Source organism: Maylandia zebra, linkage group LG3 (genome assembly GCF_041146795.1).
Source record: "Maylandia zebra isolate NMK-2024a linkage group LG3, Mzebra_GT3a, whole genome shotgun sequence".
In the NCBI taxonomy this organism is placed as follows: Eukaryota; Metazoa; Chordata; class Actinopteri; order Cichliformes; family Cichlidae; genus Maylandia; species Maylandia zebra.
Window position 1 is genome coordinate 29,951,112 of NC_135169.1, and position 15,940 is coordinate 29,967,051.

General features: G+C 38.9%; 1 protein-coding gene across 2 annotated transcripts; it reads right to left on the minus strand.

The window, feature by feature from the left end:
- Positions 1 to 1,975: 1,975 nt before the first annotated feature.
- On the minus strand, positions 1,976 to 8,591 carry ltb4r2a (leukotriene B4 receptor 2a). Of its 2 annotated transcripts, none has more exons than XM_024799903.2 (5): positions 8,436 to 8,591; positions 4,876 to 5,436; positions 4,527 to 4,727; positions 4,368 to 4,408; positions 1,976 to 3,474 (listed from the first exon to the last, which is right to left on the minus strand). In XM_024799903.2, exons 2-5 carry the CDS (start codon positions 5,425 to 5,427, stop codon positions 3,171 to 3,173), a joined length of 1,098 nt encoding a protein of 365 aa, XP_024655671.1. In that variant the 5' UTR covers positions 5,428 to 5,436; positions 8,436 to 8,591; the 3' UTR covers positions 1,976 to 3,170. The 2 variants fall into 2 exon arrangements, with proteins under 2 accessions (XP_024655671.1, XP_076737780.1); XM_076881665.1 differs by lacking the exon at positions 8,436 to 8,591 and adding an exon at positions 5,569 to 5,877.
- Between the last annotated feature and the right edge of the window lie 7,349 nt (positions 8,592 to 15,940).

A 15,940-nucleotide genomic window follows, 5' to 3' on the forward strand; every position in this document is an offset into this window, starting at 1 on the left:
TTGTGCTTTACGGTCAAACATCTCCACTTTGGTTTACTTCTAGTAATCTTGTTTTTTCAGATTCAACTTTGGAAACTTAATCTGTTACCATTCTCGCTAATTTTTTTTAAAAAATTTTTTGTTTGTTTGTTTGTTACAAAGAACAGGCTTTCTCCTATCCACCCATCTGAACAAACATTACAGTGGGGCAAAAAAGTATTTAGTCAGCCACCGATTGTGCAAGTTCCCCCACCTAAAATGATGACAGAGGTCAGTAATTTGCACCAGAGGTACACTTCAACTGTGAGATACAGAATGTGAAAAAAAAATCCATGAATTCACATGGTAGGATTTGTAAAGAATTTATTCGTAAATCAGGGTGGAAAATAAGTATTTGGTCAATAACAAAAATACAACTCAATACTTTGTAACATAACCTTTGTTGGCAATAACAGAGGTCAAACGTTTACTATAGGTCTTTACCAGGTTTGCACACACAGTAGCTGGTATTTTGGCCCATTCCTCCATGCAGATCTTCTCGAGAGCAGTGATGTTTTGGGGCTGTCGCCGAGCAACACGGACTTTCAACTCCCGCCACAGATTTTCTATGGGGTTGAGGTCTGGAGACTGGCTAGGCCACTCCAGGACTTTCAAATGCTTCTTACGGAGCCACTCCTTTGTTGCCCGGGCGGTGTGTTTTGGATCATTGTCATGTTGGAAGACCCAGCCTCGTTTCATCTTCAAAGTTCTCACTGATGGAAGGAGGTTTTGGCTCAAAATCTCACGATACATGGCCCCATTCATTCTGTCCTTAACACGGATCAGTCGTCCTGTCCCCTTGGCAGAAAAACAGCCCCATAGCATGATGTTTCCACCCCCATGCTTCACAGTAGGTATGGTGTTCTTTGGATGCAACTCAGTATTCTTCTTCCTCCAAACACGACGAGTTGAGTTTATACCAAAAAGTTCTACTTTGGTTTCATCTGACCACATGACATTCTCCCAATCCTCTGCTGTATCATCCATGTGCTCTCTGGCAAACTTCAGACGGGCCTGGACATGCACTGGCTTCAGCAGCGGGACACGTCTGGCACTGCGGGATTTGATTCCCTGCCGTTGTAGTGTGTTACTGATGGTGACCTTTGTTACTTTGGTCCCAGCTCTCTGCAGGTCATTCACCAGGTCCCCCCGTGTGGTTCTGGGATCTTTGCTCACCGTTCTCATGATCATTTTGACCCCACGGGATGAGATCTTGCGTGGAGCCCCAGATCGAGGGAGATTATCAGTGGTCTTGTATGTCTTCCATTTTCTGATGATTGCTCCCACAGTTGATTTGTTCACACCAAGCTGCTTGCCTATTGTAGATTCACTCTTCCCAGTCTGGTGCAGGTCTACAATACTTTTCCTGGTGTCCTTCGAAAGCTCTTTGGTCTTGGCCATGGCGGAGTTTGGAGTCTGACTGTTTGAGGCTGTGGACAGGTGTCTTTTATTCAGATGATGAGTTCAAACAGGTGCCATTCATACAGGTAACGAGTGGGGGACAGAAAAGCTTCTTACAGAAGACGTTACAGGTCTGTGAGAGCCAGAGATTTTTCTTGTTTGAGGTGACCAAATACTTATTTTCCACCCTGATTTACGAATAAATTCTTTACAAATCCTACCATGTGAATTCATGGATTTTTTTTTCACATTCTGTCTCTCACAGTTGAAGTGTACCTCTGGTGCAAATTACTGACCTCTGTCATCATTTTAAGTGGGGGAACTTGCACAATCGGTGGCTGACTAAATACTTTTTTTCCCCACTGTATTTGTTCTGTGTTTTTCTAACTACTCAGGTACCAGAAACCCAAGAAAAAAGAGGAGAAAGTATAGGAACTATCATGGAAGAACAGGTCCCTGGATGGCACGTACCATCAGCAGATAGAAGAAGTAGCTCATACAGACTTGGACAAGATTGTTGGTACCCTTCGGCCAATGAAAGAAAAACTCACAATGGTCACAGAAATAACTTTAATCTGACAAAATTAATAATGACAAATAATGACTTCATGAACTTCTTCACAAATAAAACTTTAACCGTTAGAGAAGAAATTACTCCCACTGGCAAGCTTTCCGTGGAGGAAGCAGAGTCTGGGTACAAGAGGGATGAGTCACCTATCTCCAGGGGCGAGGTCATCGTGGCGGGTAAACAACTGCTTGGTTGCAGGGTCCATGGGGTGGATAAGATCCGTCCTGAGTTCCTGAAGGCTCTGGATCTTTTAGGGCTGTCTTGGTTGGCATGCCTCTGCAATGTTGCATGGATATCAGGGGCGCTACCTCTGGATTGGCAGACCAAGTTGGTGATTCTCATCTTTAAGAAGGAGGACCAGAGGGTGTTTTCCAGCTATAGAGGGATCACACTCCTCAGCCTCCCTGGGAAAGACTGTGCTGTGATGGATGGATGAATGGTTCCAATTTTGTTAAAATATTGACTAGGGTACGAAAGATGGCGATAAATGAAATCGGTCTGAAAAGTGGAACCTAAATTAAGATTTCAAACTTTTTTCAAGCTGCTAATAAAATGACATGTCTCCAATTAAAAATAATAGAGAAAAGAGAATCCTGAGACATACTTGTGAATTTTAATAGTAAATATCAAAATTAAAGTTTTCAAGCCCATTAAGTCACGGCAGCTCAACTTTCAACTGTATAAAATGTAACAGTTGATCTGCCTTAGCATTTTTAGGCATTTTACAAATACATCATTGCATAAAGAAAATAACAGTGTCAAACCTTAAAAAAATTCACATGTACAGTGCACCAGCTCCTTTAAGGAGTAAATGTTGAATTGAAAGTAGAGGTAAGTAGGAATCTGAAAGTCCTACATAGTTCCTCGCAGTTTTTCCTCTTGTGGGACAGTTCAGAGCTGAGCAAGGCTCATTTGTGTGGTATACAGTTCCTCTTTTAAGCATCACCTCAAAAATATATCAGTGTATCATGCTTCCAGGTGCAGCCTGTTCCAGGAATGCGATGTCAAGTTATATCCTTTGTTATAGTCTCATTTCAGAAGTGAGGAACCAGCTGTTAGTAAGTTATTAAAACCTTTCCAATTTTGTCCTAAAAAATGTGCTTTCACCGTTGATGGAGGAAGAATTTATAATTTTAATATTTCAAGGGCACAGCACTATATCAGGCCTATTGCCTCATGTCGTCTACTTACCATTCTGCACTGGTTTGATATTAGAACTTGAGTTAGTGGTAGAATCTGGGTCTCTGTCTTTTAGCATTACAGCATCTGCATCTTTGTCTCTATCATGACTATTCTGGCTGTTTTGTCTACTCTTCCTTGTAACTGAATCCAACCCAGTGCCCTCAAACAAGCGAGCCATGAACGCAAGTCCTTCTCGTCGGATGTAAGACTTTCCTGCGAAAAAGTACAGCACGGGGTTGGCGCAGCTGCTCATGAAGGCTGTGGTAGAGGTGACAGCACGACTCCTGGTCCATATTTTATGCAGTCTGTGAGGGAAGAGAGGTGAGCACAATACAAACGTAAACATGATGGGAAAAATAATTAATTCATTAATTAATCAAATATAAAATAACTTGGTTTTGCCTACAGCTGATTAATGCAGGCAGAGATTTTTCTAGAAGAGATGAAAATTTGGGGGAACTTTTTATCATGTGCATTTCTTTTGGGACACAGATGAAAGATTGACCTTAAAGGTCATCTGCCAAAAACATGTTTTCTGCATTGAAAGTCAGCATATAGTCAGTAATTATGTGTGTAACTAACTGCCAAGGGAACCCATAAATAAATACATATATATCTATATAGATATATATCTATACCGAACCTTTTTTTCCTTTTTGTAAAAGTACATTTGAAAATGAGAAGTATTTTTAGCAATAAAATACATTTGGAGTAAAAAGCTTTCAGAAAAAAAAAAGAAAGACTTCAGCATTTCAATAAGCTACATGAATTGTTGCAGATTATAGTTATTTACAAGGTATTTAAAAGAGAGACCAGAGGCTGTGATAGTAAAAGCAGAAATGTTGTCTTGACGACCACATCCCTTGAGATAATGAGATAAAAAAAATAAAAATCCCCAAATGACTCTTAGGCCTCTGTAAAAAAAACAAAAAAACATTAATTTTCCTATATCTATATCAATTCTTAAATGCTAATGATGTAAATGAACTTTAGCTTTTAGATGTCATGAAACTTTAGCATACAGGAATTAGGTTTTTGAAAATAGTGTGCCATGGCTCTAGTTCCATTACACATATCACATATCAAGGTGAAATTTTCCAAACTGTTCAATGACTAAAAAGTTCACTTTGACTTCAGCACCACCTGACTCACTTCTTCTCAATAGTAATTGTAAACTTGTGTCTTAAATTATACTTACATAGTTTTTACTTGACTCTCTGGATACACTGCCCATGTAACCTGAGCAAAATGTAAAAATAGTTAAATTATTTTTTCGTTGAGAATCATCATAATGATGAATTTTATAAGCATTTTTGGAAGAAGGTATTATGCATAAAATTAAGACTGTGGGACATACTTGCACCAGGTTTATGAAATGGTAGGGCAACCAAAACAGGCAGAAGGTCAACACGATGGCCAGGATGAGCTTCTCGCTACGAATGCGACGGCGGAACTTGGTCTGTCGGATCCGACGCAAGATGCATATGTAGCTGACTACAATGACAGTATAAGGAATTAGAAATCCCAATATGATCTCCAGTGTGTATTGTAGGACCACCTGTACAGGGAGAAAACACAAGACGGATGAAAAATAGTGTAGAATGGAGGTGCTAATGTGTATATATGTATGCATAGATTAATAGGTAGATAGAGAGGTAGATTTAAACATTTTCAGTATTCCTCTATCAGAATTCTTCTCAACTCACATGGCTGCATAAATCATGGAAGGAATCGCAAACATGCATAGGTCCCTTGTCCCTCACTTCTCTGAAGAGGAGTGCAGGAATGGAGGCGGCAATCACCAGTGCCCACACCGCTGCCAGCACACGCGGTACCGTCTTTTGGGTGGTGATAACACCGACACGTTGTGGCCACAGCACAGCCACCAGCCTGTAGAGGCTCATCATCATAATGAGCTGGATGGAAGCGTACATGTTGGCTAGACACAGGTAGTAGAGGACCTTACACATTACATTCCCAAACACCCAGTTCTGTTTAACGAGGTAGACAATGAAAAACGGGGTTAAAGCCATTAGAAAGCCATCTGCGATAGCTAAGTTAAGGATGAGAAGAGTAGTGACAGATTGCTTTCGGGCTCGTGCCGCGATGCTCCAGATGACGAACAAATTTCCTGGGCAGCCCAGGAGAAAGATGAGGCTGAGGATGAAGGCACCCATAGATGTGGCAACTGGATTATCCATAATGGTTTCATTTCCTACAGCAGTGTTTGTCAAATTTGAACAATCTCTGTGGGCCATCTTTGTTTCCTGTCAAAGAGAATGATTCATTCGGTCATTTTATTACTCCCTTTTAACAAGAATAAAGAAAATAGAGACAGCATCTCAGGGCTGCAGCAAGAATATGGCAAAGGAATAATAAATAATAATAAAAGTCTTCACCTCCTCCCACGAGTGCCAGGCTTAAAAGCATGAATTTCATGCAGGAAAGTGTGGGAGTGTGGTGCAAGTGCAACAGGTTTTAACGGGGACTCTTAATTCCTGAACAAACGAGACCAGACATGAGTGGAAAGCACCAGTGAGTGTGTTGGTGTCAGTATTTAACCAGAGATTGTACTTTAGACTTCTGTGCTCCTTCTCTTCAGGGTCATTGAGGGAAGGTGATTTTTACACAAACAGAACCGAACACAACAAAAAAAGATTTACTGGGAAGCTTCAAAATACAGTCAGGAGAGAATAGTATTAAAGTATTTAAATAGTATAAAATAGCATTATAGTATTAAATATACACTAAAAATGATATGCACTGTATGAGAAGTGTGTGGATACATGAGGATAATCACTTACTTTATTTTTATTTTTCTGACAATTAATTCGTTTACAGCCTAACACTTTATGTGAAACTGACACTCATTTTAAAATAATAGAGCACCGTGCTGTAGCGCAGACTACTGGCCAAGTGGTGAATAAATCAGTGAGATTTTCCCATTTTAACCAGCTGCAGCATTTATGCATTAGTCCAATATATTGTTTATCATTGCCCTGTGAGAGAAACGCAGTCTCAGTATATTCATAGCAATGGCATTGAAATGAACAGTCGTGTGTTGATATAATGTCTTGGTGCTAACACACATGTGTGTTCAAATGTGAAGTATATACGTATTAATAAGCTTTCTGACATTTACTTAAACCAGGAAGTTTTTTTTCCATTTGTTAACAGGATAATAACTTCAGTGAATGCATTTTAACACTGTGTCCCTTAGGTTGAGCAAAAGTTGCACTGAGTTGGTGTTTGGATCCTTGACTGCTATTTAATGTTTTTCAGTTACATGATGTTGTGTTTGCTGGTTCACAGTGTGGTAATGTGTGTCTGTTATTTGTAGTGGTTTCATCAGTATTTCTATGTGTGCCTTTCTGTGCCTTGTTCTTTAAGTATGCCTTGGTCCATTTTTATTTCCTTGTCTAGTACTTCCTCTTAACCGTTACTCTTCAATTTTACTGTGAATCTTAGTTTTTTGTGTGTGTTTTGCTTCCTATCTGTCCCTCATTACTTTCACCCGAGCCTTATTTCTGACTCTGTTTGCCATTCCCAACCAGCTCTTTGTATATAAATAGTCCTATCTTCCCTCTGTCCTTTCTTGTGGTGTAAACTTAGTATAATTACCTTGTAATTCCTGCAATAACTGACCGCAGGGCAATAGAAATTGGCCCTGTCGTACTGAGACAGTTTTATTTTGGGGGATTTGATGACGTAAACTAAGGTAATAAAAATATGTGTATGTATATCTAACATTTACAGCCCTGGAGACATTTATACATTAGCAGAGACACTTTGATGTGTGAATATGCTCTCTGTAACTAACTGGAAGCCCATAGTTGTTCAAGAAAATGTACACAAGCGCCAGTTTAGAAAACATGTGTCAACATCAATTCTGATGTCAAAATAAATTTTAGCTCATACATCAAATGTTTCTCACATGTATTTTCTTTTTTTCCCCTCTCCAGCAGCTGACTTCAAGAATCAGAGTCCTTTCACATTACTGAAAATGTTTTTCAAAAAAAACGTGTCACTACATGATCTACACTCTCTGTCACTCCAGTCAGGCAGTGTCAGTATGCCTCTGCGTATAATCAGGTACTCACACCTACACTTGCTGAACAAACCTGTTTGATATTTCTTAGCAAACTGTCTTGTAGTTGGTGTTTATTACAGAGTCAATAAGCGTGCAGTTGTTTTTAAAGTTAAGCAAGCTCACACAAGGTGAGACGGCAGGCACAATCAAAGCAGTCAATATTAAGCTTTATGAAGATTTACAGCAGACTACTGCTTTAAAGCACAAATACATTTAGCATGTATTAAATGTGAGGAGGTGCAGGTAATTAAGGAGTAGTAGTAGAAATAGATTCTTTCTTATCTTTATAAAGTAGTAAAATTATTAAGAGACACTCTCCAGTTTTCTCCTGTTGCTTTTGTTTTAAGCACAACAAGCGATAAGTGAAAACAAAACTAAAAAGAAAATCATTTCTATCTTGAAAAAACCCATTTTAATAATCATGTCGCTAAATATAACTATGAAGATTCTTCTAAAATAAATACATAGAAAAAAGATGAATGAAAAAAAAGACCAAATTTAAATGTAGAGTTAATGATAAGTGTTTTCAGATTTCAGTTGATTTCTGCTTTTTTCTTGATTTTGAAGTAATGTGACCACATGACAGTTGTTTACAAAGAGCTGGTCAAACCTCATGGGCAGTGACATCCAAGCAGCAGTGGACGCTGACACTGTTTTTTCTTGTTGAGCTGTGCAACACCTACAACTTATACCAACTATAACCAGGTCATGGATAAATGGCAGATTTTTTTTCTCCAGTTTCTATTACGCTTGTTGTCGCAGTGTTTCTATTTTCTTTGGTTTTTGTCAGCTTAATCTCTATTTTTATTACCATGTATACACACAGACCTTCCTGTTAAACCACATGATTAATAAAAACATGCCTAACTTAGAGGGTGTGTTTGTGTGCTCTGTGATTCACATACATACCTATTCCACCCACAGAGAAAGGGGACGCGCACAGAAAGGGTACAACACATTGAACATAAGTGTCCAGAAATGTAGCTGTACCTGACATATTCATACTTTCAAAAGCTCTAATATACATGAGAACAGTATCAGCCATGGAAACATGCAATATGCCATGCAGTCTCAAAATAAATATATAATTCACTAGGCTGCAGAAAATGAGCTATTGTAAAGAATCATTAATAAGAACAAACAAATCCCAGATCAGAAAAGAAAGAAAAGACTTACCAAGTTAAATGTAAATCCCAATACAGAAAAGAAAACACCATGTGCTTGAAAAGGAGTCTGAATATGTTAAAGATGTTGTAGTTTCTTCCTTTTCTTTTAACCTTTTGGTCCCACCTCACTTTCCCCCACCTACTTTCATTCTGTTTCTCTCTCTGAGCCCTCTCTCCATTGACTTGTCATGCTTGCTGTAACACGCAGGGAGCAGAGGAAGGTGTGTCCCCATTATGCCTCGCCTCTCTTGGCTCTGGTAGTTCGTCAACATTCTCAAGCAGATAAACCCAAAAGCAAACCAGTAAAAGGATAGTTCATCCAAGTCCCTGTTCATCTCATTTCCACTGTTTAGTGCATCCAAAATGTTTCTAGACCTTTGCTGTCAAAGCAACAGTTGTTGTTTTAGAGGCATATGTCAAAACCTTAACTAAAATTTTCACTTTACTACTAGGACACACACACACCTTGCACCCATATGACTGTTGAACAAGAACACACATCCTTCGTGGTTTAGGGCTATAACTAGGGATGGGTATCGTTTAGGTTTTATCCGATACCGGTGCCAAATCGGTACTTTTGAAACGGTGCCGGTGCTCAAACGGTGCTCAAACCAGTGCTTAAAGAATGGAGAACACAAAATTGGTCCAAAAACCTCTCATGTTCAGCTGGTTTTTTGTAAAAAGATAACAATGTTAGCCTTTTCTGCAGCTATGTGGCATATATGGTATCACTCTTGGCTGGAAGCAGGGCTTAATCAATGGAAAAAAACACAAACTTTGTCCAAAAACCTCTCATGTTTAACTGTTTTCCACTTTTTCTTTGGTCATTTTAGCCTTTTTGGGAGTATCTGCCATCAAACAAGAAGACAGCCGCATGTAGCTATGATGATGTTTGATAGTTCACCTTATATGCATTAATGTAATAACGTGGTTAGCCTACTCAACGTAAATTACACACGAACAACATTAAGCTACTCATGCAGAGAAGAACGGCCGCCGCTGCCATCATCATCCGTCATCATTTCTGCTACACTGGCAGGGCTAGGGGCCAGGACTCTCCTCTTCGGGGGTTTTGGGGGATATTGCTAACTCCGGGTCCGATAACAGGCAACCCACGCACAGTAGATGCGCTTGGTGTGAGGTCTCGCAGCAAGCTATCATATGGCGCATTTCTGGGCTTTAAAAAAAAACGCTATGCGTCGCCAGGTGTTTCATCGGATTTGAGGTGTTACCTCCTTTGACAGTATCACAGTATCAGCTTAAAGCACTTGTTGCAGGCTGCTGAGTTTGCATATTTTGCTGTGAAGTACAGCCAGACTTCTGACCGCTTCGCCTTGGGCATTTTTGATCTGTAGCTCTGCTCTAAAAGAACGTACGTACCTGGCCCCGCCTGCTATCCTCGGAAACGTAAAATGATTGGCTAGAAGTGTATCACAGCTCAGGAAAAAAAAGCACCGAAATGTGCGCTGCTTTTCGGTCTGGTTACTACCGTTTATGTCAGAACCAGTGCCATCATGGCACCGGATACTGGTACCCATCCCTAGCTATAACTGCAAGATTTTCAGACCTGTAGGGATTTGTGACAAAATCTTCTCTTTTTTTATATTTTATTTTTTAATAAACAACCTATAAGAACACAAATAAACCAAAAATAAACAAATAATCAAAAATAAACAAACGGGTGTACCATCTAGTGTGTATACACACACACACACACACACACACACACACACACACATACACACATTACCACACATACATACACATACACACCCATATACTTAGACATACATACACATACCTACATACATATGTATTCGCCTATACCCTCATACATACTGACATATACATATATACACATAACAATTCAGAAATATGGCATACATAATTACAGAGATTCAAACAAAATCGGGTCTCCTTGACAAAATGTAATGTTTCCATTTATCCCAAATATCACTAAATATGTCATATTGGAGTCTATTAATGAAGGTAATTCTTTCCATTTTAAACATCCCATAAACAATCTCATACCAGTCATTTAGTGATGGAATTTTCACACTAAGCCATTTCTTGGTAATAGTCTTACGGGCAGCCAAACTCAGAATACCATACAACAGCTTGGACATTTTATCTACATTCACTGAGTATAAATATCCAAACAAAAGTTCATCCCAATTAAAGGGAAGTTGCATACTAAAAATGATCTGTAACTCAGAATGAATCGATACCCAAACAGTGTTGATCAATGGGCAAGACCAAAACAAGTGGAAATGTTTTATTCCTTGGGCCCCACAGTTTCTCCAGCAGCTAGAGTGATTACAATAATGTTTACTTTGTGCAGGAGTAATAAAAAACCTACAGAGACCCTTCCAACCAAAACATCTCCATGTATTAGAACTAGAAATTCTCCACTGAAAAGCACACTGCTGATACCAAATGTCATTTGAAATTGCTGTATCCCTTTGTTTCCCTTTCCCATTTTTTTTTAATGTAGGTAGTATTCCGCTTCTTAACCTCTTGTATACCCTTATACAGTCTAGAAATCACCTTGAGGCTGGGATCTGCCTGGTAAGCCTTGACAAATATATTCAAAACAGGAAGAGAGAAAAGATCTGTTGTTTTATGTATAAAGTTATGTAGGTGATGCCTAATTTGAAGAAACCTAAAAAAATCAGTTTTGCTTAACTGGTATTGATCTTTTACTGATTGGAAGTCCCTAAGAATTCCCTTATCATAAAACATACAATATGCCATTAAGCCTTGCCCTGCCCATTTTTTATATCTTACATCTAACTTATTGGGTAAAAAATCAAAATCAAAAGTGCACCATCTTAAAATCCTGGCCTCTTCATTCCAATCATTCTTATTAAGAAATTGTAACCAAAGTTTTAAAGGCAGGTTAATCCATTGGTTTCCTTGATTAATTTGTTTTTTAATAAGTGTCACATCCCCTAAGCTTGCCTGAATTGGAAAATCTCTTAAGGCCACTGTTTCTGTTTCTATTTCTTTCCATCTCGCTTGGTAGTCTACATTACACCAACACACTAATATCCTCAATTCAGCTGAAATATAATAATCTTTCAAACATGGGAACCCCAGCCCCCCTTTGTCTTTAGCCAACTGGATAGTTTGGTACTTAATCCGTGTTTTTTTCCCCTGCCATATGAACCTAGAGATTATTTTGTCCCATTCCTGAAATTGTTTATCAGTTATTTCAACTGGGAGTGTTTGGAACAGAAAAAGCATCCTGGGCAAGATATTCATTTTAACTGTATCAATACGTGATTCAAAATTTTAAAATGGTAATAAGTTCCATCTTTTAATATCCTCATTTATTTTATAACACAAAGGATTAAAGTTTGCATTATATATCTTAGAGAGATCTTTAGTAATATTTACTCCAAGATACTTCATCTGCTCCGACTCGAAGTTCAAATTGACTTTAGACTTAATTTCCTGATTTGGCTTATAATTAAAAGTTAATATCTGAGTCTTCGATATATTTAGTTTATAACCTGATAGTGAGCTAAAGGTCTCCAGAAGTGATAACAGCTTGGGGAGAGTAATGTTTGGATTTGTCAAGTAAATCAAAATATCATCAGCAAACAAGGAAATCTTATGCTCTCGACCCATGATCTTGACTCCAGTAATATTATTGCTTTGTATAACACTTTGACTCAGGGCCTCTTTGAAAAGAGCAAAGAGTGAGGGACTTAAAGGGCAACCCTGACGTGTCCCTCTCTGTAAATTAAAAACATTAGAAAGCGCCCCGTTAACTTTAATTCGTGCCATTGGTGATTTATATAGTGCTTGAATAATCCTGATAAACGATTGATGAAATCCAAACTTGCCCATGACTTTATACAGAAATTCCCAATTAACCCGATCGAAGGCCTTTTCAGCATCTAAGCTCATAAGGACGATCTGAATTTTATTTTTTCCAACATAATCAATAACATGTAATGTTCGGCGAACATTATCTTGCATTTGTCTCTGCTTAATAAAACCAGTCTGATCCAAGCTAATTATATGAACAAGAATATTTTCAATTCTTTTGGCAAGGATGTATGTGAATATCTTATAGTCCTGGTTAAGAACACTAATAGGGTGGTAATTTCCACAATCAAGCCTGTCCTTTCCTTCTTTACCTATTAAGGAAATAGAAGCCTCATTCCAAGATGGGGGGATTACTCCCGTCTTTAAAATATAATTGAATGATGTTCTCATCAAGGGAATCAATAACTCTTTCATTTCCTTATACCAATCTGATGGGAATCCATCCGGGCCTGGGGATTTATTAGGTTTTAATTTTGAAATAGCTTTTTTAATTTCAATTTCAGATATGTCCTTGATTAAGGTTATATTCTGGTTTTCATTCAGCTTTGGTAAGCAAAGTGAGTCCAAGAAAGATATCATACCTTTAACATCCACTCTAGGTTGTGTGTATAGTTCTTTGTAAAATTTTAAAAAAGCTAACTGAATGTCTTCCAATTTATACACAACGTTATTTGTTTGAGGATCCTTTATTTTATGTATTATATTTTCTGATTGTTGTTTTTTTAATTTATAGGCCAGTAATTTTGCAGATTTGCCTCCTACCTCATAGTATCTTTGTTGTAAAAAAGCCATATTTTTTTGTATTTCACTTGAATAAATTTCATCAATTTCGTGAGAAAATCTTCTCATGATAGTCTTTCTGGTTTAGCAATACTGTGCACCTACCCTTGTCTGCCGGAAGGATGATAATGTTGTTGTCATCACTAAGTGATGTGAGTGCCTTCCTCTCCTCCATGATGATGTTGGATGCTGGGGGCTTTGCATTGCTGAGACAGGCCAAAACTTTCGCCCATAGTTGCTCTGCTTCCACTTCAGAGCGAACACCATCCCCACTGACACAGTGGCCAGGAAAGCTGAAGAACAGCACATCAAGAAGGCCCTGAATAAATGTGGTTATCCCAGCTGGACTTTTGTCAAAGCTGGAAAGGCACCTAAATAAAGCTCCAGCCAATCCAGGAAAGAAGGACAACCACTGCCCAAGCGAAAACCTGTAGTGATCCCGTACATGTCAGGAGTATCGGAACAGTTGAGACGCATTTTTTCTAATTGTCTCTGTGGCTTTTAAACCCCAAAACACGCTGCGCCAAAAATTGGTCCACCCCAAGGATCGGGTCCCCCGACACAAACAGAGTAACATAGTGTACGCTGTCTGTGAAGGTTCTCAGTCATCCAGGTCATCGTAGTCAAAGGAGCTTGCAAAGTGTACGCTGTTAAGTGCCAGGAGGATTGCAAGGATTTATACATCAGGGAAACCAAACAACATCTGGCGAAGTGGATGGCACAACACAGAAGAGCCACCTCGTCAGGCCAGGACTCTGCAGTCTATTTACACCTACAGGCCAGTGGACACTCTTTCAAGGATGAGGATATACACATCCTGGACAGGGAGGAACACTGGTTTGAGCGCGGAGTCAAGGAGGCCATTTACATGAAAAGGGAAAGACCATCTCTGAATCGAGGAGGGGGCCTAAGGGTACATCTTTCGCCATCATACAATGCAGTGATTGCAGCCATTCCCCAACTCTCTGTGAATGGTACTCATGGCCATTGATCAGTGGGTTTTGGTCAGTGGTTGTTGATCAATGGTCATGAGAATTTGCATAATTATGATTAAGGAACTGACCTCCCAGCCAATTGTTCCTTCAGTGGGCTGGTTTCAGTCATTATGCAAATGTACTGTTTATAAGATTGGGGAAACCTGCAGTCAGCTGAGACTGAAGAAGTCACTTGGATGAGTGACGAAACGTTTCTCCCACAAAACGCTACGTCCAGATGAACAGAATCAACTTTTTGAGACAAGATGCACTAGTTTAAAATGTAAGTAAAGAGAATTAAGGTTGTCCTGAAGGGTAATGGAAAGAAAGAGGACAAGGCAGAAGAGGATGAGCGAGAAGGAGGTACAAAGTTAGGATCCAGGACTAAAATTAATACCTAAATGAAAATGAAGAAAATGATGCACTTTTAAGGTTGATACTCTAAGCAAATCTTCAAGTAAGTGTGGAATAATTGTGCAGCGTGTTGAGAAATTAGAGTTAAAATGTGAGGATGGATCATCGATTTTTTTCAAATATCATCATCATTTTATATAAACAGTTCATTTATTGTTAGCACTACAAGGTTCCTGGTTTGCTGCTTCAAAATCAAAAGAAAAAAAAATCAAAAGATGCGTGAGAGATATAGATCAAGGAAGGAAGAAAGGCCCAAAGAAGCTTATTTATAGGGCACAGAGTACTGTGCTACGCCTCAAGCACTGATTACAACATCCTTTAGAAATGAAACATTAAAACACAAAGATAACTGTCTTACTTCCTCTGGTAGAGAAATCACTGACACTTTTCTGTGGAACTCACTCGAGCAGTGTTTCTGCAGTCAACAGAAACCCAGATGTGCCTGGTGAAAACTGGGCATGTTGCCATTGTTTTAAAGGGCAAATGCATAATGTTAACAATGACTGGGATTAGAGATAGTGAATCTGTGCTTAAAAGTGATTAAGAAATTATAATTGAAAACAGAAGTAGAAAAACTTTCACATTGTTGACGATTAAGGGGGAACTTGATAGGTTAATTGATTAATCTAAATTGCCAATAGGTGTGAATCTGTGAGTGAATGTGAATGCTAATGGTTGTCTGTGTCTCTATGTGTTAGCCCTGTGACAGACTGGTGACCTGTCCAGGGTGTACCCTGCCTCTTGCCCTATGACAGCTGGGATAAGCTCCAGCACCCCCCGCGACCCGGAAAGCATAAGCGGAAGCAAATGGATGGATGGATCAACAATGATATAAATGAATTGCAGGTTTTTACAATGTTTTAACTGTTTGGGCTAAGAGAAAAGAAAATGAAAAAAAAAGTTTTTTTACATGTTAAAATACTTTCAGTTGGGCTTTATGTTCCCCACAAAGTAAAGCTGACAGTCCGGCTTTATAAAGTAAGCCACAGTGGCAAAGTTTCCAAATCCGAGTAACTGCAAGGATTTAGGGCCTGTAATAACTTGCAAGTTTTTTTTTTTTTTCTTTTCAGTGATGACAATCCTTTGGATCTTTTTGCCAGCACAAACATTTTTTTTTCCCTATGGAAAATAAATAACCTGCATGCTTTCATTTTACGTTCGCACAGACACACTGAATTTGTCTGTGCGAAAACAGACAAAATCAGTGTGTGTGTGTCTAACAAACAGCTTAAGAAGGATTTTTGTTTTGTTTGTTTTTTTAATTGGTTTTCTCATCTAGCATATGTCCCTTGATTTCTCATGGAGCATTGTGCTAAATATTTGTAGTATAGGTCACTTTTGCCAAACATTTTTGCCACTGCTACAGACAGAGTGCAAGCATGTCCCTCTACCTCCCAGTAACACCGGTCGGACAAACCCTCTCTGCACAGCACCTGAGGAAATTTAGTGAACCTGTCCAGATGTGCTGAAGCCTGGCCAGGTGAAGGCCTCATCCTGCGATTCTCTAATA

What these genes read in the sequence shown, in the direction of transcription:
- ltb4r2a (XM_024799903.2), bottom strand. Translation starts at nt 5,427, where the DNA reads ATGGCCCACAGAGATTGTTCAAATTTGACAAACACTGCTGTAGGAAAT. An exon ending in TCCATGATTTATGCAGCCAT is followed by an intron (nt 4,728 to 4,875) that starts GTGAGTTGAGAA and finishes CTCCCTGTACAG; the next exon opens with GTGGTCCTACAATACACACT. An exon ending in GAGAGTCAAGTAAAAACTAT is followed by an intron (nt 3,475 to 4,367) that starts GTAAGTATAATT and finishes CTTCCCTCACAG; the next exon opens with ACTGCATAAAATATGGACCA.